Source organism: Triturus cristatus, chromosome 1_2, assembly GCF_964204655.1.
Source record: "Triturus cristatus chromosome 1_2, aTriCri1.1, whole genome shotgun sequence".
Classification (NCBI taxonomy): domain Eukaryota; kingdom Metazoa; phylum Chordata; class Amphibia; order Caudata; family Salamandridae; genus Triturus; species Triturus cristatus.
Window position 1 is genome coordinate 854,426,016 of NC_140580.1, and position 17,027 is coordinate 854,443,042.

Sequence of the window (17,027 nt, forward strand, 5' to 3'; positions counted from 1 at the left end):
TTCCTATTGTTTATCCTACTGTACTTTGCATTGGTCCGAGTACCGTATAAGCACCTTCCACCTAATTTTGTTGACTGCAGGCATTAACTTGTTCATGCCCAGACTTCAAATGTCAGTCTGTTCCAGCATACTTTAGTTTTTAGCCTTCATTACTCTTCCAAGCTCCTAGTACTTCCTGGTACATGCTAAGATATTCTTCCTGAGTTCCCCTGCCTCTGGAGAGAGCCTGCTCTCCCTCAGTATTTTAGTCTTGGTCTCAAAAGATGCCCAGACTAAGTTAAAGACAAACACAATTTCAGTGGAGAAAACCACAGATTTAGTCTTTGTCCCTGAATGGAAAGTTAGATCTGACTGAGTCTAATAAAAGGTTATTCACAAGTCAAAGAACGATCAAAAAATGATCTCTTTTCATCATAACATCTAATCATACCGAGTTAAAACTTTTATGAGACGTAAGCTTAATGGTGTGAGTGGGTGTAGCCCCAACCAAGGTGGGTCACTGCTACTTTGTTCCTGTCCTGAGATCCCACAAAGACCCTATAGCAGACCTGCTGACATCAACTGGCATTTCCAAACAACTCCTTCAGGTCCCTTTGGTCATCACTCTGCCTCATTCCTGTCTGCCCTGCTGCTTGTTGTGAGTGATACTGCTTCAGTCTTTTCAGGAAAGGAAGCTGCCAAAAAAGCAGCAAGATAGAGGGCAGCAGAGGAGCATGGGGGTTCTAGCAGTTGGTAGGTCTCAGTGCTCATTTCCTCCATCAGCATCTGTTGGTTTGGTGGCAGAGACCCCTTGGAGCATTAGGACCGTTCCAAAGAGCTGTGAAGAAAGTGAGTCAGCCTTAGAGGCAGATTTATTTTTGCTGCTGGATGCTAGTGTACAGACTGTTTGGTGAAGGTGCTTGCTATGGGCATGACTTCCCCAAATTCCACTCACAAGGCTCCTACATGAGAAGACATTGGTGCTTCAAACCTGCAGGGGTTGGAAAACTGCTGGAGGGAGGTAGCATGAGCAACTGTTGGGCATACAACATTGCAGAATGGGAGGCAAGGACTGGCTGCAGCAGGAGCGTAGATACTTAATCACCACATGTCCAACAACACAGAGTAGACATTTGAGCAAAGAAAACTCCTTTCAGAGCTTCATAAAAGTATGACCTGTTCCCTTAGTATCACATTTTATATGATCAGGGTGGAGCAGGCGTGACTTTAATGTTTGCTAGAAACACCTAACCCTATGAGCTGCAGTCACCCCTATGCAGCCTGGTGGTTGAAGGACGTTATGGCCTGCCTGGTATCTGTGACAAATGTACCCCCCAAAATGTAGATTTAACCTCTCGTTTTATGCTGAACCTGCATATGATTTTCATTCACCCAAATCAAAGATTTCATAACAAAACACAACCATCGCTAATATCTGCTACTCTGCTAGAGGTCAATCATATCTAATAAGCAACAGTGAAGACACTTAGGATTAATAAACAAAGGGAACTTTTCAGGAAAATCACCAAAAATAAACCAGAGAAATATGGGTGAGGCAAGTTGAGGTTGTTCAAGGTCCTGTCGGCATGTTCATTGAAAGGCAAACCTTTTTGGGACTGTCATCCTGCTCGATTATGCATACCCAAACCTTAGGCGGTTGCAGCTATCCTAGTTATCAGATATTTGCATAGCGGCAATCCAACATGAAATCTAAACATAGAGAGGTAGCTGAGGCATTGCCCTCTGTGATGGCTTTTAAGAGAGCTCTCCTGCTTGAGGCTTTGCTGCTGGATGAGATGCAGGCAGCCTTGGCAGTGAAGGATGGTGTGTAATGGTGCATTCTGGAGAAACTATAATCATAGCACTGCAGGGCCACAGAGTCCCCATTAGCCCTGTGTTTAACCGTAAACTTTTTTTGTTAAATAAAATAAAGATGTTTCACCAACAGTCTCATGGAGGCTTAACACTATTTAGGCTGTCTGGATTAAGGAGTTCCCTCAAAGTGTGGTCTCAGTGGGACCTTGGAGACAGTCCTGAATTTAGCCTTGAAAAGGACCATAGTAAAAAGTAGAGCTGAGACACAAAGGCCACACTTTTGCATCCTGTGTGGGAATAAGGCATTACGCATCTTAAATAAAAGGAACGAGTACCAGAAACTGAAAAGGGACTGCTGCTCTAGCCAGCTAAACAGCACTTAATTGGGGCATAATTCTATGTCAAGGAGAAATTGACAAAGGTCCATTCCCTAGAATGTCACTGATATAGCATCTTACTCAGAGTCAAATATCCAGATGAAATAGACTCATCCAGTCTGAAAGTGGAGACAATAGGACTGGAGATGAAGAGGCACAGAAGGAGAAAAAAGGTAGAAGGGGCGGACAGTGGCAACTCTCAGACCTTTTGTTCAAATCTCTCAAGGTGTTTGGGTGCTGGCATTGATATTGTCCAAAAGCGGCTAGCCAACACATATTATAGATTTATTTTTTCAAGTCAAAAAATTCTACAACAAATGTCATGTTTCTGAAGTAGCGACAGAGCGTTCTGGATTGATTCATGATTCACAATAAGGTACAAAGAGGCAAAATAGTTAAGTATGCATTGCATCTAAAAATTGGTTGCAAAGCAAACACGGTTACTGTTCTTAGCGCCTGTTAAATTCCCCCAGTAGATGGTCCCCTATGATGAACATGTTTGAACTGCTGCTCATTTGGTTACATTTATAACATCTTTTGTTAATTTAGTCCCAATCAAAACATCAGCTTACAGATGGAGAGCTTGATTTATTTTAAATGCAATGCATAACCTATGAATGGGATCCAAGAGATGCAGGGGGTGTTTGTGAAGGTGTTGAGGATGAGTTCCTGACAAGAGAATTACAACTATGCCACTGGCCCAGTTTAGCACTTCTCTTAATAGCTTTCCTGGAGCTAGATCGTGTAGTCCATGACAGTGACTAAGTTAATATAAATTGGCTATGCGCAGATATTTTCCACCAGAACCTGCTATATGTCCATGAAGTAGAAAACACGTACCTGTCGAAGCCAGTTGTTGTGCCCCAATTTGAGTTCAAGAGGGGAACTTCGCTTTCCTTTTCTGCTTAGAAATTGTTTCCACTTCCAAAAATATTTCTCCTGCAAGTATGCATGACGGAGCTCAGCACGACTAAGAGACTTCATATTTGTATCAGTAACTGAAAGACAGACAATAGAAAGGATAATTTCCGTCGTTAAACTAGATCAGGCCATTATGCTGTAAGTGGACACCAGAAGGCATTATTGAGGAATCCAGATGCACACTTCAAAAGAAAACGCTTTGTACATGTCAAAATAAGTGGTGCCAGTGATGTTAGCTGTTTCTCAAAGCATGAGAATCTACAGCACACAGGCCTCGAACATACTCTTTACTATGGTGTAAGGGTGTGTTCTTTTACAAATGTAGGATACACAGTTCTATATTGTACACAGGGTGGCTGCTCTAGGAATAGCACAGCTCCACCAAAAGTTACACAGAGAGGCTGTTCTCTATGGCACACTGGCTGGATGATGTGTAGACTCACAGACAGGCTGCATTACTGTACAGGCAGGATACTTAACAGAGCGTACAGGCAGGCTATCCTACACAGCGCAAAGGCAGGCTATTCCATTAGACACATCGGCAGACACTAATAAAACACCTACCTCTAGTAGGCAGAAATACAAGGGACTAGGTCGGAAATTCAAGCATTTCACCTCTCCATCTTTTCCCTCAGGATTCCAATCCTTTAAGCTTCCCCCAATTTATATGTCCATCATTTGAACATAATTGGTGGAAAAATAACACTGTTGCCGACTACTCAACACTTACTGTGTAACCTAATCAGAATAAATGGATACATGTAAAAGATGCACACCGTGGGCACCAGAAGACATGCACAATGGGAGATTAACTAGGCTTACTATACTACTTCGATCAGGTAGTTAATGCTCTCTGAGCAGTACATTGTGTTAGACATGTTACAAAACAAAGTCTGAAGCTGAATATCCTTCAAAGCAGCACAGTTTAAAAGGAAATAAAGGAAACCAAAGGATACACTACCCCCTCGAGCAGGCAGGCACTTTTTCCAGGACTCGTATGATGCTTTGGGGTCTCTCCTGAGCCACATCTGGGCCTGAGCATGAATCTCATTGCAGTAAGGTTTAACAGTGGTGAGTGCCTCCACAGGAACATCCTGCAAGAAACAGAAGTAGACTGTAATGCATAAGTCCAATCTCTTGCATGTGCATTACTGCACAAGCTACTACTTGTGTAACAATATATCTGTAAGAGATATTAGTTAGTGATAGATTGCTTACCTTAGAATATCCCCAGGCATCAGACTGGATCCCCAAAGTTTTTTGTAGCAGTACCCCTGCGCGTCAGTAGGTGGCTTCGTGCGGCCTCGCGTCCGTCGCTGGTGTCTTAAGCGCCAAGATGACGTCACGGAGACTACTTAGGCGCCACCCATGCGCGCTGACGTCCGTTCTGTACACTACTTTCCGCGCCAGGAAAGCAGAGCCATGCAAGAAACTGACCACTGGTGCCAAGGAACTAGGGCCCTGAAAGGGATGACCTTAACCCTAGAATTAGTTCGCAGAATGGGGAGGATGGGTGGGGCGGTAAGGAATCTATCACTAACTAATGTCTCTTACAAACATATCGTTACACAAGTAGTAACTTGTGCATCGGAAAGAGACACAATAGTGTAGATTCATTACCTTAGAATAGATACCCCAGCAATACCAACCCCGGTGGTGAGTCTGCGAACAAGATTACACCAGAAAGTCATGGAGAACAGAACGGCCAAAGAAGCCGTCTCTCCGGACCCGACTGTCAAGAAAGTAATGCTTGGTAAACGTGTGCAGCGAGGCCCACGTAGCTGCCTGACAAATGTCCTGCAAGGGGACGCCGCGTCCCAAAGGCAGTAGTGGCTGCCGTTGCCCTGGTAGAATGTGCATGCAGCCTCACAGGAGGCTCCCTCTTAGCCAACGAGTAACAAGTTTTGATGCACAGAACAACCCACTGAGAGATGGTTCTTTTGTGCACGGCCCGACCTTTCTTGGCGCCCACGTAGCCAACAAAGAGCTGGTCATCCACCCAGAACTGTCGCGTGCGCTGCAGGTAGAACGACAGTGCACGATTTGGGTCCAGACGGTGGAGCCTCTCTTCCTCTCTCGAAGGAGGCGGAAAGAAGGTGGGCAAAGTGATGGTCTGCCCGATGTGGAAGGGCGTGACAACCTTTGGCAAAAAGGGAGGACGGGTCCTTAAAACCACCTTGTCCGGATGAACAGAAAAGAAAGGAGGTTTGCAAGAAAGAGCCTGGAGCTCACTCACTCTTCTAGCAGAGGTGATAGCTACCAGGAAAGCTGTCTTGAGACCGAGAAGACGCAAAGGACAGGTATGAAGGGAACGTACATCAGATAGGTCAAGACAAGATTTATGTCCCATTGAGGCATTATGTACGGCACAGGAGGAAACGTGTGCGTAGTGCCTTTCAGGAAACTATTAACAACCGGAGACTTAAATGAGATGGCTGATCTGGAAGCCTCAAAAAGGCGGAGATGGCCGAAAGATAACCTTTGATAGTGCCCAGAGCAGAGCCCTGCTGGGCCAAAGACAGTAGGAACAGAAGGACCTCAGAAAGAGGGGCAGAAAGGGGATCCAGAGCCTTTGCTGTGTACCATGCAACAAACTTGTTCCACCGGCAGGCGAATACCGTCTTAGTGGAGGGACGCCTGGCTGCCAGAATGACATCACAGACTTCAGGAGGAAGATCAAAAGCTGTCAACTGTAGCCGCTCAATCTCCACGCAAGGAGGTGGAGGCTGGACAGGTTTGGGTGGAAACCCGTCCCCTGCTGCTGCGACAGAAAATCCTCCCGAAGAGGCAGTCAGATCGGGGGATTGATCGCCATGCTGAGTAGCTCGGGATACCAGTATCTTCGTGCCCAATCCGGAGCCACAAGGATGACCTCGGCTCGGTCGCGCCAAATCTTCATTTCTTTGGGCAGAAGTGGTATAGGCGGAAAGGCGTACAACAGACCGCAGCTCCACTCGTGCCGAAAAGCGTCGCCTTGTGAGTGCCCTTGGAAATTCCAAAGCGCAGAAAGGAGGACATTGCGCGTTCTCCTCGGTGGCGAATAGATCTAAACAAGGCTCTCCCCACTGCAGAAAGAGACCTTGTACCACGTCCGAGCACAGATGCCATTCGTGATCGATCAAGCACCGGCGGCTGAGTTAGTCAGCCCTGGCGTTCAGAGAACCTGCCAGGTGTTGAACCACCAAGGTAATGCCTTAACGTTCCAGCCACATCCAGAGGCTCAGAGCCTCCTGACATAGGGTCCAGGACTCCACCCCACCCTGTTTGTTGCAATACTACATGGCGGTGGTGTTGTCCGTGAATACCTGCACCAAACTTCCCCAGACAGAGGGAAGGAATACCTTCAGTGCAAGTCGGATCGCCCGAAGCTCCAAAAGATTGATATGGAGCCGGGACTCCGCCGGAGACCAGAGGCCTCTGATCTCCGCCTCTCCCAAGTGGTCACCCCATCCCAGAAGGCACGCATCCGTCACCACTGTGTGCTCCGGTTGGGGAAGGGAGAGGTATCTGCCATTCACCCAATCGCAATTCGTGAACCACCACTGCAATAGCCGAGATCTGGACATGATCTGACAGGTTGCCCTGATGTTGCGCCCACTGGAACTTCAGGACCCACTGCAGAGCCCGCATATGCCACCTGGCATGTATCACCAGCAGGATGCAGGAGGCCATCAGGCCCAGAAGCCGGAAGGTCATCCTGACAAATCTGGGATAGAGGCAGAAAAATCTGAATCATTGCTTGAATATCCCGGACTCGCTGCTTGGGAGGATAAACCCGAAACAGCATTGAATCCAGAACCGCTCCGATGAAGGGGAGCTTCTGAGAGGGACTCAGGTGCGACTTCGGCACGTTGATGGAGAACCCCAGCAAATGCAGGAGGTCGGCCGTAGTCTGAAGGTGGTTGACGACTGCCTGGGGCGAGCCCGCCTTCAACAATCAGTCGTCGAGATAGGGGGAAAGTGACATCCCTGACCTACGCAGATGAGCTGCGACCACCGTCATCACTTTCGTGAACACCCGAGGGGCGCTGGTAAAGCCGAAGGGGAGCACGGCAAACTGCAAACGCTCCTGGCCTACCGTGAACCGCAGGTAACGCCGGTGGGCAGGCAGGACGGGAATGTGAAAAAATGCGTCAGGCAAGTCCAACGCTACCATCCAGTCTCCAGGGTCGAGGGCAGCCAGGACCTGAGCCAGAGTCAGCATTTTTAACTTGTTGTTCTAGAGGTCCAAGATGGGGCGCAGGCCCCCTTTGTCCTTTTTGGGGACCAGAAAGTAGTGGGAATAACAAACACTCCCTACTTCCGGCCCCCCTTGGACAAAAGGGCCGTGACTTCCTGCTGAAGAAGCACCAAGTGACCCTCCGACATGCGGTGGCACCGAGGTGGCATGGCTGGAGGGGAGGACCGAAAGAGAAGGGAATAACCCCTGTGGATGATCTGCAACACCCACTTGTCTGATGTGATGGCGCACCAGTGGGGGAGGTGGTGGCGATTCTGCCACCCACCGGCGTGGGGTGCTCCACAAAGCTCGGATTAGGAAGGTTTGGAGGTAGAAGCAGCGAGGGCGGAGGTGGACTGACCCCCAGCGCCGATTCCCAGACCCGCCCCTGCGGAAGCCGTGTCCGCGCTGAGGCTGGTTCTGCACAGGCTTGGTGAAGGAATGTGCCTGGGAGCCCCTGCCGTGGCCATGAAAGGAACGAAAACCAGGAGTGACCGGTCTCTTTGCAGAAAAACCCAAGGACTTGGCCGTAGCGCGCGAGTTCTTATAACGCTCCAGTGTACTGTTGGCCTTATCGTCAAACAGGTGAGTGCCATCAAAGGGCATGTCCATGAGCGAGCTCTGGACATCGGGTGGGCACCACAGTCGTAGAAATCTCCCTATCCAGTGAGTCCGCGGTGTCCAAACCAAACCAAATGGCGAACTTAGCTGCATCTTTACCCTCAGCAACAGCTTGGGACAGCACAGCGTGGATCTCCTCAGGACACTGAGGCAACACCTGCGCAACTGTATCCCACACAGCGTGAGAATAGCGGCCCAATAAGCAATCAGTGTTCACTGACCTCAGCCCCAAGCTGGTCAAAGAGAACAACCTCTTACTGAACTGCTCCAGCTTCTTGGAGTCCTTATCCGGCAGGGCCGTAGGAAAAGCACTCTGACGTCGAGGGTTGGATGACCAGGCTCTCAGGCGTAGGAGGAGTGGTCAGAAAAGCAGGGTAAACAGGCGCCGGACGGTTACGCCTGGCGACATTCTTATCCACAGGGGCCCCTTTGGCTGGCTGCGACCAAGTGCCCAACAAGACGTCAGTGAGGGCTTCGTTAAAGGGGAGCAGGGGCTTCGACGAAGTGGACGCCGTCTGGAGCACCTCAGTGAGGAGATTAGTTTTGAGGACCCCCGTAGGGAGATCGAGGTTTAGGACTTCTGCTGCCCGACGGAGCACCATCGTGTAGGAGGCGGCCTACTCCATGGTAGGCGGGGGAGAGGCAAATCCCGGGTCAGAAGAGACGTCGAGGTCGCCGGCGTCCTCCAAGTCATCCACCCAGTCCTGCTCGGAGTCACACTGACGGGCAAGAGGGTCCTCAGACACCTCCCAGTCGTCCTCCACCTCTGTTGCAGGGGGAACAGACTGCAGCTGCAGAGCTGGAGCCGGAGAAGGAACATACGGCGTCAGAAACGGCGCCTGCCGGGGCCGAGCTGGAGCCATGTCCCAATGCGGATCCCAGGTAGGAACGAAATGGTCCTGGAACCGGGGCAAGGGCGGGACAAACGGCACCCACTGCGGTGCCGGAGGTGGCGCCGGAGCCGGCAGCGCTGGACCTTGTGGCGCCAGAGCCAACGGCGCAGGATCCTGTGGCGCCAAAGCTGGATCCGCCTGCGGCCCCACAGGATCCGGACACAGGACTGCGGGGCCCGAAGGCGCACAATCGGGAACCCGAGGCCTAAAAAGACGGTCCAAGGTAGCAAGAAACTCTTGCACCTGTTCGGGAGTCGCCGGCGGACCCGGGTAAGGCAGGTAGGCCGCGGGACTCCCAGGCTCCAAAAGGAGCCACAGGGGCAGAACCCCTGTACACTTCGTCTGCATCCGAGGACCGACGGGGGGACGTCGGAGAGCGAACTCGCTTCTTCGACTTCTTTTTATGTAGTCGCTTACCCGAATCTGAGGGCGAAGACTTGGAGCCCGAGGAGCGACGACTGCGGCCCCGCGAGCGTTCTCAGGAACTGTCCCAGGACCTGGAACGGCGCTGGGATGAGTGCCGGGCCTCCAGCAACTTCCAGCGCCACTCCCTCAAGGCCTTCGGGGCCATGGCCCGACAGTTCCGGCAGGACCGGAAGTCGTGGTCGGTCTCCAGACAGTAGAGGCAAACATCGTGGAGGTCTACCACCGACATATTGCGACGGCAGGCCCCACAAGACTTAAATCCAGGCATCCCTACGTGCACCAAGGAGAAAAAGGAGACAGAAGTCTCAAGAAAGGGTAGTCAAAAAGTGACTAAAGTACGTGCTCTATCCGGATCTGCGCTTGCTGGCACGGAAAAAGAAAGAACGGACGTCAGCGCGCATGGGTGGCACCTAAATAGTCTCCGTGACGTCATCACGGCACTTACGACACCAGCGACGGATGCGGAGCTGCAAAACGCAACCTACTTACACGCAGGGGTACTGCTACAAAAAACTTTCCGGATCCAGTCTGACGCCTGGGGATATTCTAAGGTAAGGAATCTATCACTAACGTGTCTCTTTCAGATATAAATAGACATTTTGAATAAATAACTCCAGTGGCAATTCCTGGCATTGTTCCTGGGGAGAACAACATTTATCAAAGTGTCAAGAGGTCCGTAATCAAGGATAGTGGCTCCTAGATCAGTCTTCAATAATAAGTAAAGACAGCACATCATTACTAATTGAATTATCTCTTTATTAAAATATAGGCGCTATTAAAAAAGTGTAGTTGAGGGAGAATATGATAATACCACGTGACATCTTCATTATGGGGCAAAATAACTCTTAAATAAACAGACCCTACTCTAGGTGTGACTACCACAGGGACTCGCACTCCTGGAGACGGCTTACAGGAGACTCAAGGAGCTAATGCAGATCACAAAGAGAAACATAAAGGCATGCCCCGAGGAGTGGAGACATGCCCTTACAAGGAAGGGTGCAGATGGATAATTCCTATGCAACCACACAAGGGTAGAAGCAAGGCTGGTGACATTGTGATTTTTTTCTCCCATTTGGAAAAACAGATGGACATCAGGTAACCCACATTCAGAGAAATATACGCATAAACAACCACTACTCTCAACAAAAAGGACCTGAAAGTGTGCCTAATGGACTTGAAAGCAGATTTTGAGAAATCCTTGGCCACAAATCTAATCAAACTGAGAATTGACAATGGAAGGTAAAGTGCTGAGATCAAGTCAGATTTCTAGAATTCACAACTGACTTGAATCAGCTGAAAGACAACTACAAACCATGTTAAAAGCAGATTAATTTGCCACCAGGATGATCTGTTATTTGAATCTCACACCACGGCCCTTAAGGCAAATTGCAAGTACCTTGAAAATAGGTCCAGATGGCACAATATTTGCATCCACAAACTATGGGAGGGTGGAGAAGTGGGGGGCATAGTGGAATGTGTGACAGCTATACAGAGGTATCCTGAAAAATACCCCAGATTCATCTACAGGCATTGAAAGAGCACACCATTCAGGAGAAAGGCAAGCGGAGGCAAGGGGAGTTGTGGTCAAGCTGTTCCGCTAGCCCCTAAAAGAACATATCATGTGACAGACAAGGACAATGAAAGAGATCCCATTTAGAGACAGTAAAGGTCTCTTACAAGACCTATCTGCAGCCACGCTGGCAAGGCGAAGAGAATAAGGACCAGTAGTGAGCGAGCTGACCAACCCTCAGATCATTTAAAGATGGACCTTTCCAGGATGACTGTATTTAAAATGGAAGTATGCAGAGACAATGGCTTCATCTCCCCAGGAAGGACTCGTAGCTAACGTGGAGTGAAAATCAGATGCCAGCGACAATTCCCAAAGGAGAACTGACCCTCCTCGAATGGACAACAGAAATCCGAAGGTGACCTAGGGCCAGCAAGTCAGATCCACTAGGAGGCAGGGATGATGTAGGCACCCGAATGATCATTCTGTGCTACTTGTCTCCTGCAGTGGCCACATAGATTTGGCTGGGAACTCTAATACATGAGAGATGACAGAATAGGACAACTCCAGAGATTATGAATTAACCCCCATCAAAGGAGCACCACAACTAGGAATATCTGGTAACTTTGATGGGCAACGTTTTCAAGGGGCCCCATTTGAAGGTGCAGCTGATGAGGGACACAGACAACTGAACAATGTAATCAAGGACACTATATCACAGATCTTATTATGGAAGCTGGTGAGGGAGGCATGAAATGACTAGGGCCATGTCCTTCCTGATGAACTTTAGAACTCGGGGCAGAAGAGGCAGTGGCAGCAAGGCACACAGTTCATCCGCCCTGGTGCTTCAAGATCCCACAAGGTTGTTTACCACAAGGGAAATCCTCTGACATTTTTGTAGCAGTACCCCATTGCAGTGGTATTGTCCGAGAGAACCTGCACCTGACATTCCTTGATGGAGGGCAAGAAGACCTTCAACGCCAAGTAAATTGCCTGTAACTTCAGCAGATGGATGAGGAGGAAAGTCTCAGCCCAAGACAGAGTCCTCTGATCACCTCTCCCGGATGACCTTCCTCACCCAGTAGCAAAGCATCTGTCACCACTGCCAACTGTGGGTAGGGCAGGGAGAGGGGTCTGAGGCTGGTCCAATTGTGATAGAGCAGCCACCACTGCAGGTCTTTTGCAGTCTCTTCTGACACCTGACTAATCTCCAGGTCCCACTGCAAAGTTTACATGTGCAACCTGGCACGGTTGGCAAGCCAGATGCAGGTGGCTAGCAGGCGAAAAAGCCACAGAGCCATCCTCACAGACTCAGGACAGAGTCTGAAACATTGGGATCACTGACCGAATTATCTTGTTTTGTTTGTCAGGAGAAATGGGTCAAAAGAGCAACCAATTCAGGATGGGTCAGATGAAGAGAAGCACCTGTGAAGGAGTCAGGGGTGACTTTGGCAGGTTGTCTGAGAACCCCAATAATGGCAAGAGGTTCGCCCTGGTCTGGAGGTGGTCCTAACAAAGGCAAAAGGCAGTCAATCATTGCGGAAGAGTAGGACTGGTAATCCCTGATCTTCACCACAGTGGGGAGGTGAAGGTGAAGAGCCACAGAAGCCCTTCTGATTCCTGTATGTATATATGTATTAGTATTTATATGAGGCGAGGCTAGAAAGCAACGGAGCACTGTGCATTACTTGGGTAATGGGAGACCATCTACAAGTTTATGTACATCAAGTTGGGAATACACATACATTTCATACATTATATTTCACATTTTTTATCATAGGGAGATGAAGATATTGGCCCATAATCACACAATATGGAGTCAAGAGCCGAGGTGCGAATCAAACCGGAGTACCAAGCTTCCAAAACTGGCACTTCTAGCTACTGGACCACTTCCCCTCCGGGTAGCAAATGGAGTGCTTTCCTCTGTTGCTGGATAAGTCAGATGAATCCAGTAGAGGCTGCTGCACACCAAGATCTGGACGTAGCCTAGGTCGAGAAAACACAGGCTCAGAGTCAGACATCACTATGGTTTGAGAGTCATCTTTCAGGGCCAATGGTGATGGTGCCGGTGTCGATGCTGAAGGACTCCATGCAGATTTGGCACCAGTCCCAACATTGGCACTGAACCAGAAGTGAGTTTAAGGGCTCAAATGGCACCAAAGGAGAACCCACTGGGGTAACTCGATTGGGAGTCCCAGTGGATCCCTGGGACTTGAAGGTGCACCAGAAGGAGCTGGATTTGTGTCCAAAATGCACAGCATGGCTTCCTGAAAGGCTTTGACCGATTGCAACATCACATATGGACCCAGAAACTCTAGGTACATCGGTCAGGATCATGAATCAATGAATGAAATCAGCTCCTCTGCGGAACTGGAGCGTGACCTAGAGGGACTTCTTTGAATAACAGCCCTCACTTTCAACCTGGAGTTGGACTGGTGAGGAGTCTACTGGTGTTTCACCATGTAAAAGCCTTGCCTCACACTCTCGGATTGCTTGAGGGTTTATCTGAGCCCAGTTGTTGCTGGCCTTGGAATCATTCGACAAACCCAAGCACCAGTGGCACACCTTGAGGAATCCATCACTGATATCGGTTTGCAACAGTCCGTACAAGTTTTAAACCATGTTGTTTTAGGGGGGGATATCCTTTGCACACTGGAAAAAGCTAGGAAGAAAATCTCTTTATAGAACAAAAAGGGAGGAGAAGAGCTTCAGATCTGTGTCTGAAGGTGCGGAAAGAAAGAAACAGATGTCAGCGGGCATGTGAGCACTTATATGTGGCTCAGTTTGTCACTTTCAGAGTGGAATAGCGCCAACGCAGAGTTGTACTGAGCCACTTACCAGGTACACAAAACAATGATATCACTGTCCTCCTCCAGCGTCCTCGGCTTCTTTTCCAGCATTGAAGCAGCAGGAACTGAAATAGATCATGGTGCTGGGCGTGAAGTCGGCTCCAGGGTCAGAGCTGAAGCTGAAGCAGTTCAGGAGACACAGACGGCGCAGAGGGTAGACCCACCTGCGGTAAACCACATGGAGGCCTCTGTGCAACCATGGGGCCTGAAGGCACGCCATAGGTAGCAGTTTGGGTGCCGAAGATGCGGAGAATGGTCTCCTTAAACTCCTCAATCTATTGAAGCATCGCAGATGGTGTTGGAATTAGGGGATGCATTAGAATCAGCTATGGAATCTGCTCCTAAGTAGGGGACCCAGAGAAAGCCCGAAGAACACATTGATGTCCTTGAGTATTCCCAGAGAGAAGTTAGCAAGGCTGGAACGAGGCCCTCTTGGAATTCTTGTGCTTCTTTTAGGATTTTGACTTACCCAAAGACTTATACTGCAACAACGATTTGTCACAAGACCGGCGCCAGGAATAGGGTGATGTCCATGACTTCAAGCAGGGCAGGCCTTACACAAATTACAGCTTGGTTCTGGGGGCCAGACTGCCTTCAGGTGTATCAGAGCACACTCCTGGCATGACTTGGAGCCGTGGCCTGGCCCCAAACACCAGACACACACTTTGTGGGGCTCTGTCACAGACATTTGTTTGCAACAGTCTGCAAGGGTTAAAGCCTGTAGTTTTAGGAGGTGATATGTTCTCTTGCACACCGGATAGAATAAACTTGTCAACTGACAAGAAAAAGTAGGAGAGAGTCCTGGATCGGTATATGGAGGTGTACTGGCCTCCAGGTGTTATGCTGAAAGACCTTCTGAACCCAGTCTGGCGGCTGAGGATATTCTAAGGGTGAGGAATCTGCAGTTTTCCATCAGAATACTAGCTTCAGAGCACAAGAATAGTATTAAGCAGGAGAAAAGACTTCCCAGCAAATATTAGTTTTCCTAGGACATTCGCTCAGTTGGCAAGTCTCCAAGATAATTTCCCAGAAGTAACCCAAATGTGCTATGTCCTTTCTGGATTTGATAATAAACAGATTGCACCCTAGAAATTATCCATTGCATCCGGCGGAAAATGTCTCTTTGCCCACCGATTCCACTACATTCTAGGCTGTATGGAGTTTTGAACCCACAGTCCTCGCCTAGTTTGTGTGCTTATTCCTAGCACTATGCCTCAATACAATTTAGATAACACATCACATCTTGTGACCGGCTAAACTTGCTGTTTCAATATGCTATCTGTACTATACATCAAACAGTGGAAGGCTGCTGAACAACTGTCACAAAGGCTTGTACTATACCTATGCATATTTGAGACATACCAAATCCATCATGCAACGGGTATCCTTTCTCTTTCTGTAAGCAGTGGTATTCATACTATCTCACAAGTCTAGCTTACGCCTTTTGTATAAGTGCTTCTTACTTGCTGTAGGAAGCTGGCTCTGTATGAAATATTGCCACTAGGTGAGAATACCATGCACAGAGTCCAGGGGTTTCCCAAAAGTGTACTGAGCTCAATGTAAAATCCAAAGTGCTCTATTAGTAGTAGTGTGGGCGAGCAGCCTTAGGCTTAACACAAAGCAGCACCCAATATACACCACCAGAGGCACAGGGGCAGTTTGGTGCAGGGTGCAATTTCGATGTCGGGTGCCCAATGATTTTCAATGGAGGTTCATTTTTCGGCAAAGAGGCTGCAGGTGCGGCACCGTCGGTTGTAGGGGGAAAACCAATGACAGAAGAGGTAAGTAGAGATGTAGGGGGTTGTAGGGGCACCGTCAGTTCAGCTCACCTAGGCCCAGGGGCTTCGGGTGCAGGGATGCCTTTGGGCGTCTGAGTCTTCTTACCGGAGCCGGTCGGGGGGGCTGAGGGATGTCAACTCTGGATTTACACGGCACGTGCCGTCGTGAAGGGCAGGAGAGGTCAGCCAACGCTAGACACGAGGTCAGGATCGCTGGGGAGAAGTCATTGCACAGGTGAGCCACTCAGACTCGGGCCATGGGTGTCGGTGCAGAGAGAGCAGGAGAAGCGAATCTGCCAAGATTCGGGGGTCCTGGAACCTTGTTTCTTCTTGACAGGTCCGCTGTCCACGGGAAATTTGAGTCTTTTTCTAAGGCAGCAGTCCTCCTAGGGGTTTCAGAGGTCGCAGGCTGCAAGACAGGTCGCAGGTTCGCAGAAGCTGAAGACAGGCTGGTAGTGCTGGGACCAAGGCAGATGTCTTCAGTCTTCTCTGCAGGGTTTGCTTTCTTCCTAGGCCATCGCAGATTTAGTCTCTAGGTCTAGGGGAGCCACCTATATACAAACGTTAGGAGGCGTTTTAGGGGAGTAGCAGGTAAGGCTAATGGGCACCTTACCTGGGCTGACTACACCCTCTATTATACCACCCACCTGTGGGAGGGAGGAATAGGCCTAGTCCTGATTGGAGGGGGTCTCCCCATCTTCAAGATGGCGGGGACTGAAAGTTGTGCTTCACCTCGTCTCCCCCACCTTAGGGGTGGGGTTGGCAGAGGTGGGCACACCTATTTTTTTTTTAATTTGTCCTGCTGGTTTTCCCACCCAAAGTGGGGATGTCAATCAGGGGCTGCCATCTGCTGCTAGAAGCAGAAGCTGGGGGACGCATTACAAAGGCGACAGGTCTTTGGAGTTTCGAGCACTGGCCCATCCTGAGGGAGGAGGTATGACACCTCTGTCCTGGATGTGCATTGTTTCTCGTCCCAGAGAGCAGAGGGCTCTCTACCCAGGGGTCTAGAAACATGTGTTGTGGTGGCTGGCTGCCTACAGCCGTTCAGAGACCACACCAGGGTTGGTAGGTTTTCAGGGGGCACCTCTGTGTACATGGTACAATAAATCTCACACTGCCATCAGTGTTGCTTTATTGTAAGGAGTAGTTTGGTACTATACACTCCTGTGTTCAGGAAAGCCATCATGGCGCTGTGGTACTTGAGTAGTTCAGTTCCCAGCCCATTTACTCTCTATGGCTTTCCTGGCACTTCCAATATTAGTCAAATGGACCCTAATATTGTAGGGACATATCTGCTCATGCAGATATGCCCTCACTTGTGGTATAGTGCACCCGGCCTTAGGGCTGTGAGGCCTGCTAGAGGGGTGACTTACCTATGCCTTCAGGCAGTGTTAGATTGCATGGCACCCAGGCAGGGTACCATGTCGCCTTTGTTGTTTTCTCCCTCTTAGGGGCTTGCAAGCTGCCAGGGCAGTTGCATGGTCCTAGTGAGGGGGGTCCCAAAGGACCCTGTTCAGTTTCTAGGCCCTAGGTACCGAGGGTACCATTTACTAGGGACTTACAAGGGGGTAGAAGTACCAATTGGGAATTTGTTTGCTGAAGATGCAGGAAAGATGCACTGGCACAGGGGGCCTAGTTGGCA

General features: G+C 49.4%; 1 protein-coding gene across 14 annotated transcripts in view; it reads right to left on the reverse strand.

The window, feature by feature from the left end:
• The window catches only part of UBR4 (ubiquitin protein ligase E3 component n-recognin 4), a 1,980,383-nt gene that overhangs the window by 192,681 nt on the left and 1,770,675 nt on the right, over positions 1-17,027 (reverse strand). For all 14 annotated transcript variants that reach the window (XM_085609056.1, XM_085609055.1, XM_085609054.1 and 11 more), the window contains 2 exons: positions 4,054-4,186; positions 3,012-3,169 (listed from right to left, as the gene is read on the reverse strand). In XM_085609056.1, the coding sequence (XP_085465182.1) occupies positions 3,012-3,169; positions 4,054-4,186 (291 nt within the window). The remainder of the gene's footprint in view (positions 1-3,011; positions 3,170-4,053; positions 4,187-17,027) is intronic.